The 13264-nt window shown below is 38.1% G+C and overlaps 1 protein-coding gene across 7 annotated transcripts in view; it reads right to left on the reverse strand.

The window, feature by feature from the left end:
* The window catches only part of FRMPD4 (FERM and PDZ domain containing 4), a 596660-nt gene that overhangs the window by 390179 nt on the left and 193217 nt on the right, over window positions 1-13264 (reverse strand). For 3 of the 7 annotated variants that reach the window (XM_037986344.2, XM_037986341.2, XM_037986340.2), the window contains one exon: window positions 4382-4478. The exons of the other annotated variants lie outside the window; for them this stretch is intronic. In XM_037986344.2, the coding sequence (XP_037842272.1) occupies window positions 4382-4398 (17 nt within the window). In that variant the 5' untranslated portion in view covers window positions 4399-4478. The remainder of the gene's footprint in view (window positions 1-4381; window positions 4479-13264) is intronic. 7 annotated transcript variants of the gene reach the window in all.

Genomic DNA, 13264 nt, shown 5'->3' on the forward strand with positions numbered 1-13264 from the left:
AAGAACTAACTATCCTAAATATATATGCACCCAATACAGGAGCACCCAGATTCATAAAGCAAGTCCTTAGAGACTTACAAAGATACTTAGACTCCCACACAATAATAATGAGAGACTTTAACACCCCACTGTCAACATTAGACAGATCAACGAGACAGAAAGTTAACAAGGCTATCCAGGAATTGAACTCAACTCGGCAGCAAGCAGACCTAATAGACATCTACAGAACTCTTCACCCCAAATCAACAGAATATACATTCTTCTCAGCACCACGTCGCACTTATTCCAACATTGACCACATAGTTGGAAGTAAAGCACTCCTCAGCAAATGTAAAAGAACAGAAATTATAACAAACTGTCTCTCAGACCACAGGGCAATCAAACTAGAACTCAGGATTAAGAAACTCAGTCAAAACCGCTCAACTGCATGGAAACTGAACAACCTGCTCCTGAATGACTACTGAGTATGTAACGAAATGAAGGCAGAAATAAAGATGTTCTTTGAAACCAATGAGAACAAAGGTACAACATACCAGAATCTCTGGGACACATTTAAAGCAGTGTGTAGAGGGAAATTTATAGCACTAAATGCCCACAAGAGAAAGCAGGAAAGATCTAAAATTGATACCCTAGCATCACAATTAAAAGAACTAGGGAAGCAAGAGCAAACACATTCAAAAGCTAGCAGAAGGCAAGAAATAACTAAGATCAGAGCAGAACTGAAGGAGATAGAGACACAAAAAACCCTCCAAAAAATCAATGAATCCAGGAGCTGGTTTTTTGAAAAGATCAACAAAATTGATAGACTGCTAGCAAGACTAATAAAGAGGAAAAGAGAGAAGAAATCAAATAGACAAAACAAAAAATGATAAAGGGATATCACCACCAACCCCACAGAAATACAAACTACCATCAGAGAATAGTATAAACACCTCTACACACATAAAATAGAAAACCTAGAGGAAATGGATAATTTCCTGGACAATTACACTCTCCCAAGACTAAACCAGGAAGAATTTAAATCCCTGAATAGACCAATAGTAGGCTCTGAAATTGAGGCAATAATTAATAGCCTACCAAACAAAAAAAGTCCAGGACCAGACGGATTCACAGCTGAATTCTACCAGAGGTACAAGGAGGAGTTGGTACCATTCCTTCTGAAACTATTCCAATCAATAGAAAAATAGGGAATCCTCCCTAGCTCATTTTATGAGGCCAACATCATCCTGATACCAAAGCCTGGCAGAGACACACACACACACAAAGAGAATTTTAGACCAATATCCCTGATGAACATCAATGCAAAAATCCTCAATAAAACACTGGCAAACCAAATCCAGCAGCACATCTAAAAGCTTATCCACCATGATCAAGTGGGCTTCATCCCTGGGATGCAAGGCTGGTTCAACATATGCAAATCAATAAATGTAATCCAGCATATAAACAGAACCAAAGACAAAAACCACATGATTTTCTCAATAGATGCAGAAAAGGCCTTTGACAAAATTCAACAGCCCTTCATGCTAAAAACTCTCAATAAATTCGGTATTGATAGAACGTATCTCAAAATAATAAGAGCTACTTATGACAAACCCACAACCAATATCATACTGAATGGGCAAAAACTGGAAGCATTCCCTTTGAAAACTGGCACAAGACAGGGATGCCCTCTCTCACCACTCCTATTCAACATAGTGTTGGAAGTTCTGGCTAGGGCAATCAGGCAAGAGAAAGAAATAAAGGGTATTCAGTTAGGAAAAGAAGAAGTCAAATTGTCCCTGTTTGCAGATGACATGATTGTATATATTGAAAACCCCATCATCTCAGCCCAAAATCTCCTTAAGCTGATAGCAACTCCAGCAAAGTCTCAGGATACAAAATCAATGTGCAAAAATCCCAAACATTCTTACACACCAGTAACAGACAAACAGCCAAATCATGAATGAACTCCCATTCACAATAGCTTCAAAGAGAATAAAATACCTAGGAATCCAACTTACAAGGGATGTAAAGGACCTCTTCAAGGAGAACTACAAACCACTGCCCAGTTAAGTAAAAGAGGACACAAACAAATGGAAGAATATACCATGCTCATGGATAGGAAGAATCAATATTGTGAAAATGGCCATATTGCCCAAGGTAATTTATAGATTCAATGCCATCCCCATTAAGGAACCAATGACTTTCTTCACAGAATTGGAAAAAACTGCTTTAAAGTTCATATGGAACCAAAAAAGACCTTGCATTGCCACGACAATCCTAAGGCAAAAGAACAAAGCTGGAGGCATCACGCTACCTGACTTCAAACTATACTACAAGGCTACAGTAACCAAAACAGTATGGTATTGGTACCAAAACAGAGATATAGACCAATGGAACAGAACAGAGCCCTCAGAAATAATACCACACATCTACAGCCATCTGATCTTTGACTAACCTGACAAAAACAAGAAATGGGGAAAGGATTCCCTATTTAATAAATGGTGCTGGGAAAATTGGATAGCCATAAGTAGAAAGCTGAAACTAGATCCTTTCCTTACTCCTTATATGAAAATTAATTCAAGATGGATTAGAGACTTAAATATTAGACCTAAAACCATAAAAACCCTAGAAGAAAACCTAGGCAATACCATTCAGGACATAGGCATGGGCAAGGACTTCATGTCTAAAACACCAAAAGCAACGGCAACAAAAGCCAAAATTGACAAATGGGATCTAATTAAACTAAAGAACTTCTGCACAGCAAAAGAAACTACCATCAGAGCGATCAGGCAACCTACAGAATGGGAGAACATTTTTGCAATGTACTCATCTGACAAAGGGCTAATATCCAGAACCTATAAAGAACTCAATCAAATTTACAAGAAAAAAACAACCCCATCAAAAAGTGGGCAAAGGATATGAACAGACACTTCTCAAAAGAAGACATTCATACAGCCAACAGACACATGAAAAAAATGCTCATCATCACTGGCCATCAGAGAAATGCAATCAAAACCACAACGAGATACCATCTCACACCAGTTAGAATGGCAATCATTAAAAAGTCAGGAAATAACAGGTGCTGGAGAAGATGTGGAGAAATAGGGACACTTTTACACTGTTGGTAGGACTGTAAACTAGTTCAACCATTGTGGAAAACAGTGTGGCGATTCCTCAAGGATCTAGAGCTAGAAATACCATTTGACCCAGCCATCCCATTACTGGGGATATATCCAAAGGATTATAAGTCATGCTGCTATAAAGACACATGCACATGTATGTTTATTGCAGCAGTATTTACAATAGCAAAGACTTGGAATCAACCCAAATGCCCATCAGTGACAGACTGGATTAAGAAAATGTGGCACATATACACCATGGAATTCTATGCAGCCATAAAAAAGGATGAGTTCATGTCCTTTATAGGGACATGGATGCAGCTGGAAATCATCATTCTCAGCAAACTCTCGCAAGAAGAGAAAACCAAATACCGCATGTTCTCACTCATAGGTGGGAATTGAACAATGAGATCACTTGGACTTGGGAAGGGGAACATCACACACCTGGTCCTATTGTGGGGAGGGGGATGGGGGGAGGGATAGCATTAGGAGATATACCTAATGTAAATGATGAGTTAATGGGTGCAGCACACCAACATGGCACATGTATACATATGTAACAAACCTGCACATTGTGCACATGTACCCTAGAACATAAAGTATCATAAAAAATATAAATAAATAAAATTGCAGCAAAAAAGCCCTAGCGATTGCTTATAGAAATATACCTATTTGCTTTCAGATACGCCTTCCTCTTTTAGATTATGGAACGCTAGAGACAACCGTTATTTTATTCCTTTTACAGTGTCTTGTATTGTAGCTAGCTCCAAGGAAGAATCACCAAAAACTAAATGTTTGTTGAATGAATAAACATCAGTCAACCCATCTGCCTTAGTAGTTAGAGCATAGCAAACGTATGACTGAGGTTCACAAATCTCATTTCTTCTATTGAATATCAATTCTAAAAGATATAGGAGATTTGCCAAAATTCAGAGGCTGAAATCAGTATTTTTCAATAAATTACTTTCTTTCCATTCAGCTTTTTTCCCCTACAGAATTAAGCAGAAAGCAATTCTATATGAGCTTCTAGTTCTGATTAACTATGGTGATCCTGAGGTTTTGGAGTTTTAATTTCAAGAGCCATTAAAATATCTGAAAAGGGACAATTTTTAAAGTTCCTTGAATCACACGTTGTTCATACACTTTGTTGGGAGACATAAAATAATATAGAAGTTTGTGGAAGAGTCATAACAATAGTCAACCAGCAAAAATCAAATGTAATAGAATATTAAGAGCTCAAGGTTTAGAGTCAGAGTTCAAATCTTGGATCTGTCACTTACCAGCTGTGTGACCTCATGCCACTGAACTGCTCTGTGCCTCAGTTTCCTTAACTGTAAGTGGGGACACTAATGCCTGTCTCATAAAACAGCAGAGTGCCTGAAAAATAACAAACACTCAGTAAATGGTGTATGTTAATAACAATAACAATGGCAACAATAACAATAATTTGGGAAAACAAATTTGATCTTTCCTTTAGTGTCAGTAATCAAGATGTAAAAGTCCTCATGAATTAGAAAGCAATCACAATTTGAGTTCTAATAGAATCAGTAACTTACCCATGAAGAAAATAAACAAATGGTTCAAGACAGGGCGATATTTCATTAAGCTTTCTTCCTATGCATCATTGCTTTCTGATAAATTTTTTCGATATATTTCCTAAAACGACACTATTCTGAAGTATTATTGCATGCCTTGAAGGTAAAGGGGAATGCTTTGGGATAAAAGTTTTTAGGAATAATGGTCCTAGCTCCAGAATTGAAGGCTAAAATAACTTGAAACATCGTGGCCTCAAACTCAGTCATTTTAGAGATTTTAAAAACTGACTTGAAAACAAAAAGAAAACAAAAACTCACTAAAGTAAACTAAGCTGAGAACTGGAGGCCTGAAGTTTATAATAAAGTGAAGTTTGTAATTTTCCTGAAATTAAGAGTGAGTCAAGTAAAGAGACTCCCAGTCCTCACTCCAGGATGCTGTCAGTAGAATGTGCTGAATAGTTCAATTGACATGACTGGGATGCCATTTACCTTGAGTGCAGTCAAGGGGAGGCAAAGAACCGAAAAGTCACCTCATTGAAACAGATCAGTTAGGTAGACCATTAGTTACATAGATGAACATTTGTAAAACGTGGAGCAACTAACAAAGGTAAGGAAAGTTTGGAGCCCATTGAAGATCAGTGTTGGTGTCAAAATCAAAACCCTAACAAATGAAATAACCTAAAGTGAAGGTCCACAGACTACATAAAAATAATTTTTTTTAACTTTAAAATGTGAGCATTCTGAGGAGAGAAATTGTGCAGACCTTGCCTTACTAAGGTAGGGGACAGTGGCTGACCTCACACAGAGACAACTTGTCACATGTACTTCTCAACTAAGATCTCAAGGTTTTCAGAGATCCTTCAGAACTGCGATGGTTCTCTTTGATAACCCTAGTTGGCCTACTAAAGTACAAATTGCCTACTTTGACCACTTTCCCAACTAACTATTCAGTTTTCCCCAAAATGTGAACCAACATTCATTGTTCCTAAGCTGGTTTTTCTCTCTCTCTTCTCTCATATAAAGCCACTTTTTGTCTTCTTTATTCTTTGACAATACTCCATAGATCATTTTACGCATAACTAAATGTGCATGCAAATGATTAAACATGCTTGATAAATGCTGAGTATTGAAATGTTGTATCCACTTCCACTGGAAAAACTGACATTTATGCAGTGGTTATTAACTTTTATGATACCATCAACACTGTATTGGTGTAACATGGTTGTAATGAGCCTAAGCAATACTTGGCAATCTGAGAACCCAGTCCTTGAGTGCCAGTAATGGGAAGCCTGTTGCAGATAGCACAGAAGTACTGTGAAACTGCAGTCTATCAAGAAGAACAATTCTCAGGAGAGGTTCGAATCAACTTTTAGAATGTGTAGAGGGAAAATCCCATTTACCATTCAGTGGCTTGATTGCTACCCAAATTTGTTTATTAAGGAATACCATTGGCCAGGCGTGGTGGCTCACGCCTGTAATCTCAGCACTTCGGGAGGCCGAGGTGGGTGGATCATGAGGTCAGGAGTTTGAGACCAGCCTGGCCAATAATGGTGAAACCCTGTCTCTACTAAAAATGTAAAAATTAGCCAGGCATGGTGGTGGCACATTCCTGTAGTCCCAGCTACTTGGGAAGCTGAGGCAGGAGAATATCGTGAACTCAGGAGGCAGAGGTTGCAGTGAGCCGAGATTGCGCCACCACTACACTCCAGCCTGGGCAATAGAGGGAGATTCTATCTCAGAAAAAAAAAAAAAATCATTAAACTTTGCAATGATGCTGCGGTATATAAGCAAGAATTTGGTCAGGCTATGCCTGATCTCTTACTTCATACTTTCCCAGGAATGTTGAAAGAATGAAATATGCCTGAAATTAATGAACTTGCAAATTGTGTACCTGAACATGGTCAGTGGTTTGACATAGGTTAGTCAGGACTAATGAGAATGTCATCAGTGGGGTTAAAGATGTAAAAAGCAAAGAATACACAATGATGTAAAACATCAAGGCATAAAGGCAAGAACAAAGAAACAAACACAAACAAATTTCATGTAGTCAAACTATGGTCCATACACAGAAGCCTGGTATCTATAAATCATATGCATCCTGTCCTAATACGAGAAAAATGCCTTGGAACATTCAAAAAACCTGATTTGGGGTTCAGTACATTAAATTTGTCTATATTTTAACCATGTTGAATTTTAAAAATCCTTAGAAGTGAGCCTCTCTAAAATAAGACTAAACTAAAATGTTCTGCTCCCAGATAGATGTTCGGTCTGGATTGTAGCCCTTAATTGTTTACTGACAATCTCCCCACCCCCAAGCTCCTTCCCTCCTGCTCCCCTTCTCTTAAAATGCTTTAACCCAAACTCAAAAACTTTTTGACATTTAAGGACCTTTCTACATGCTCTGTTCTCAGGCAAAATTTCCTATCCTCTATGCACTAACTTGTGAATTCTCACTTACCCTTTAAGATCAACATGGAACACAGGCAAGGTGGGCCCTGGAGTGAAGTGGACTGAGATAGAAATCCTGGCTCTACCCATGTAGACATTTGCCCTGGTGCAAGTTGCTTTACCTCTGGAAACCTCTGTTTCCTTATTTATAAAAAGGCAATAGTGATGCTACTTGATGGTTGTTGTAAAACTTATATACTGCACCAACTGTTTGGCCAAAGCTCCTCCAGGTAGTACATATTCCACAGCTGTGTCTTTCCTTCTAATGGCTTAATTTGAGCAACATTAGGCAACCATCCCTAAATTTCTAAAATATTTTATATCCACTTAAGCACCTATCAATTTGTACTTTTAAAATCATGTCTGTATCCCCAAATAGTGTGTAAATTCTTTCAGACAAGAGACTCTTTCACCCATATTTGTATTTGCATTACACCGAACACACTGACTGGCACATAGGTGCTCAATCAATGTCTACAATGGCTGCTCCATCAGTGTTTTTACTGAATGAATAATGGATGGTTGAATGATTATTTCCAGTTTATAAATCATAGGGGGGAAAAGCAGATGATGTTATAAGTCTCCTTTCAAGCTGCTTTTCATCTGGCTTTTCCACAGGACTATATACTGTCTAGGACACAGATCTACAACTAGGCACACTTCTGCACATGGGCACTGCTATGGCCTGAGTATGTCCCTCCAAAACTCCTTCTGAAACCTAATCCCCCTTGGTGATATTAAGATATGGGGCCTTTGGAAAGTGATTAAGTCATGAGGGTCCACCCTCATAAATGGGATGAGCACCCTAATAAAAGAGGTTGAAGGAAGCTCCCCTTCACACTCCACCATGTGAAGACACAGTGCTCCCTGCTTTCCACCATGCGAGGGTGCAACAAGAAGGCACTATGTTTGAAGCAGAGCGATCCCTCACCAGACACCCAGTCTGTTGGCACTTTAATCTTGGATTTCCCAGTCTTCGGAACTGTAAGCAACACATTTCTATTGTTTATAAGGTAAGGTAATTTGTTATAACAGCTGAAATGGACTGAGACAAGTATACATGCCCTTTTTTCTTTGTTACTAAGTCAAATCAAACTAAATGCCAAATTAAATAATATTATTTTATGAAGCTAGAATGTAACATCAAAAACTAACAGTAAAACACTCTAACCATATAAAACACTATTTTCACCAATTGCCTTTTTTTGAATGGTCAATCTTCCTCAAGGTTCATTCTGCAAAGCCACATTGACCTCACAACCCATCCTAAGTGGAGGGTTCCAAAGCATCCTGTTGCAAAGCACCTCGACAGTCATTAAGCTCAAAGGCATATTTGGTTATTAGAATACCTAATTAGGAAAATAACAGCCCCTGACCATTTCCTTATCTTACTTTATCTAGATAGTTCATAAAAGTATACTTCATTACCTCAGTCCTATATTCCAAATAAATTTCATAAACCAGACACTTAAAATATTACACAGTATAGTCCTGGAACATGTGTGCATTCTTTACAAATCCTAATCATAGTTTTCCTAATCAGGTACATGTGATTTCTCTCTGGATCCTCAATTAACAGTTCTATATAGCCCAATATTCCTGAACAATGACAGTAATGATTTTTTTTTTACTTAATTTTTGCAATTAAAAAATATTGAGCTAATAAATAGAAAAGTCTCTTAATGAACACTTGCCTGCGAAAAGATCATCTTTAATTTTAGCATTAATCATGAGGCCAGGAGTGTATACTGCATGGATTTAATGATAATTTGGGGTTGTGTTTGAATTACTATAATTGCTTCCTTGTGGGTCAAAGTGTCTACAGATTTTCATTCCTTTATTCTATACATCCTGACCTCTCAAAACTCAACTTTTTTTACATTGCCCACTTGCTTCCTCCTAACACACACAGAAATATACCATTTTCCAGCGTTCAGTCCCACTCAAGCCCTGCCAGCATACTCCCCTAATATTATCCAATTCAAACCTGCTACTCTGCCACACCACTTTTCTTGGTTCACTCCATTGCTCTTCTTCATTAAAAGCTTTGAGCCGCCACACACACTGCTTGCCTTTTCAAATCCCCTTTTCCCATCCTTGTAGCTAAACAGAAAAGCTTCGCTTTGAAATTGGACATTTTTCCTGAACCAGCCGTGTGACCTTTCAGGCTCAGCATGGGATTAGTTTGTTTGGCTAAATCCAAAACATAGTAAGTTTTTAAAAGTCCATAATAGATGTTATGGGGAAAGATCCTTTGGCCTTTCTCCCAAGATAAGCCTGCCAGTGTGAGATGTTATGGTTCCCTGCACAGTGTCTGTGAGCTTAATGATGTGGCTCCATACATGAATCAGCAGTGTACCAGGTACTACTCTAGTCCTCTATTTAAGAAAAGATGTATCTCTCCCACTCTACTCAGAAAATGCATCTTCTTCTTGGAAGGGGTTGTCTAGAACAGTAAAGGCAACATTCAGCTCTCTGAATCCCATACCTCATTATAACTTGAGGAGTGATCCAAAGAGAAATAAGCCTCCCAGCCCAGGGCTACCAAGGTGAGGTTTGGCAAGGCCATTGGTAATGCTGACACTTAGGTCTCCACAAGTAGCTATGCCAACTGCCAGATACAAAGAACTTACAGAGCTCCAACAATTGTCCAGTTGAAATTGGACAGAGATACATATTCTGCATCCTACTGGCTACCTCAGAGGGAGCTAAAACAAGATCTAAAGAAAGCAAGTCCTTATGGTATCAATCTTTGAACTTAGAGAAAACCACTTCAAATGGCCCTCATTTGGTCTCTGCCATGTTTTCTGCCTTTTTGACCAAAAAAAAAAAAAAATCTTGGAAATTAGAAAATTTATTTTCTAACAGTGAATCACACACAGGGAAATAAAGGTTTTGCATTTAGAACTTCAACCAAGCAAAGACTCAGTCACCAAGGATGGGCCTTAAAGCAACCCCATTGATTCCTTTGAAAAGGTGCAGTCAATGCTTTTGTGCAAATTAGAGTCATAAGTAAGGTGATTGAGGCAAAATAAATGATATTGTCAAAGCTGGCTGCAAAGGAAGCTAATTACTCTAAGCGGATAGCAGTTCCTCCTTTCAAGAGGACTATACCTTTGTTTGGGGAAAGGCATAAATGAAATTTGTGATTATGCAAAAACCAGGCTTCAGGACTAATGCAATAGAGAGGCTGAGAAAAAGAGAAGACAAAATGTGCCCTGCAGGAGCAGGTAACCAGTATACTCAGTCTCCTGGTGGAAACAGAGGTTTAAGTGCCCCAGAATTTGTAAAAGAGAGTTGATAGTGAAAGCGTCTCAGTGGGGAGAGAAATGGCCCTGGAAAATGAGAGTAGGCTAGACTCAGAGCCCAAAGGGAAGGAGGCTTATAATACATTCCTTGTGTTGGGTAGGAGGCAATGTGTTATTTTCGAAGAAATGATTATATAAAACTAAGAAAGCATTTTTAAAATATCAAGTTAAGAAGGATGCGCATCTTAGGCCAGGCACAGTGGCTCACGCCTGTAATCCCAGCACTCTGGAGGCCGAGGCGGGAGGATGGCTTGAGCGCAGGAGTTTGAGACCAGTTGAGGTAAAATAGTGAGACCTCGTCTCAACAAAAAAGTTAAAAAATTAGCTGGGTATGGTAGTGCATGCCTGTAGTCCCAGCTACTCCATTGGCTGAGGTGAGAGGATCACTTGAGCCTGGGTGGTCGAGGCTGCAGTGAGCTGTGATTGCACCACTGCACTCTAGCCTAGGTGACAAAGTGAGACCTTGCAAGAAAAAGAAAGAAAGAAAGAGAGAGAGAAAGAGAAAGAAAGAAAAGAGAAGAGAGAAGAGAAAAAAAGAAGGCTGTATATACTAACACAGAGCTCTGAATGAAATGCAGTGGCTTTCCCCAGGAAAATGTGAAACCAACAACTCCTTGAGTTAGGTACCAATGAAGTAGGCATGGAACTCTGACTTTCAGAAAGTTAGTTAACTTCAATTGTATCTCTGTACAATAGGATAACAATCCGCATAGTGATATTGAGAGGATGCAATGAGGTAACACATATCAAGAGATCAGAACAATACCTGGCATTTATTAAAAGATGCATTTTCACAGGAAAGTAACAGTAATTGTCTGATATGTACTAGAGCTGTCTTCATGTCTTTTTCTCTTTGCAGCCTGTGAGCTCCTTGGGGCAGGTGCTATGTCTCATCCATTCTCACAGTACAGTGGTCACATACAGGTGCACAATAAAGATTTGTCAAATTTAATGGAAAGAATTAGAACTCAAAGTTAATAACCACAAGGGCCAGAACACCTCTTCTAGCTACCTGCCTATATATAAATCGGCGTTTTTTTTTGTTTTTTTTGTTTTTTTTTTTAAACCAATGAAGAGGGTTCTGCAAATACCACATCTATTTATGCAGAGGAACAGAGAGAGGCTTAGTAACATAGAGAATGCAGAAACTTGCCTTATCTCCCAAAAATGTGCACCTTTACATAAAGTATACACTTAGAATAAGTTTGCATAACATAAGTTTTGTCATTGCACTTGACTTGACGGTGCCTACATTAGGGAACACTGCACAACCATTGAGGAAGGTTATTGAGGAAGAGATGATTTCCAGCACCAGATAGATGGCCTGGCCCTGACACGAATCCGAGAAAGAAAGAAAAGGAAGGCTGGGGGCAATTCCATTTGCATGCAAATTAAATAACTAGGTTGACTCCCCTTACGTCATACATTTAAACAATTTTAATGCAGAACTGGTTCCTTCCCTGAAAGAAGAAAATATGACCAAAAGTGAGGATAAAGCTTACTGTCAAACTTACTTTCCACTATAAGGTAGATAGTGATACTATAGTAATATTTTGTGTTTTACAGGGTACAAGAGGTGAAGGCCCTTTCCATAATCTCCCAATAAAAGTATATGATTGCACAGTATAGAAAAAGGATCTTTTAATGGGAAAGGATAATGCAGAACCACAGATTTCCATTACACCTTACACACATCAGAAAAACCTACCTGTTATCTAAAGACCTAGGGAAACCTGTTTCTAATCTCTACCAGATGCACCTATATTCTTGAAAGTGGACGTTAGTATAGTCTTCTGGCAAAAATTAAAACAATTTGAAAATAGCCACCAAACAAAAAGTTACATACATGAATATGTTTCTTCCAGCCAGGTGCATATATGCCTTTTATGTAAATTGTGTGAATGTCAGAAAGATTCCCCAATCATAATGTAATTTCACCTCTAAACAAACTGGTTGGTTGGCTTGTTAAACCATAGCAAGGGAAGATCATGATTCTAATCTTTTGTCAAAAAACTTATGTTTACAAGTTTTTTTCTGTTCCATGTCATAGACCACACAGAGTCATTAAAGGTAAAGTCAAATTTTGCAGAAATTATAAAGTAAAACTTTCCCCATTTGTAGCTCAGATTTTAATTTTCAGAACCTGAGTTGTATCCTCTGAAACATTTCTTTTCCTAGCTAACTTTAAGGAATGAAGATTCATTTTGTCAGCATCCTTATGTCTAAAGCTACCTTTTCTGAGGATCATAATTTCTGCTTCATAAACATAGGCCAATTTCAGTTGCCTTTCATCTTGGCCACACCTCTAGTAACTGAGTTCAAAAAATAAATATGCCCAAGTGACTACCTTCTTAAAAAAACATTTTAAATGCAAAAATCCTCAATGTGGCTTAGGTAATGAATCATATAGGCTTGCAAAATTTCAAGCACATAATTGCCTGTCCATAATAAATTTTGAAAATTAGCCTATTTCTAGAGTTTTTGCATATGGCCTATAAAATGTGTCACTTATTCTATGATTCATAGACTTTATTCCAATTTTAAAGCAAACAGATGTTTATCTTTAAATGAGGTAGATAATATAATGCTTTAAAAACTTTTGGTACATTTATTATGGTTAAAAATGGCAAACATCTGTAGTTAGGAAAAATATACTATAGTTCCTTAGTCCTATGGGAAACCACAAATTAGGAACTGACAAGTTGCAGGTATTTAAAACGTCTGGCTCTACTGCCATTCCATATAAAACAGGGAGCTTAATCGGGATTATATTTACTCTGTCCATATGTTGCTTTCAGACTACAAGGGCACCTTGCTTAATGATGCAGTATTTTAAGAGTGAAATCTTTAAGAAGAAAGAATAAACAATATA

Source organism: Chlorocebus sabaeus, chromosome X (assembly GCF_047675955.1).
Source record: "Chlorocebus sabaeus isolate Y175 chromosome X, mChlSab1.0.hap1, whole genome shotgun sequence".
Classification (NCBI taxonomy): domain Eukaryota; kingdom Metazoa; phylum Chordata; class Mammalia; order Primates; family Cercopithecidae; genus Chlorocebus; species Chlorocebus sabaeus.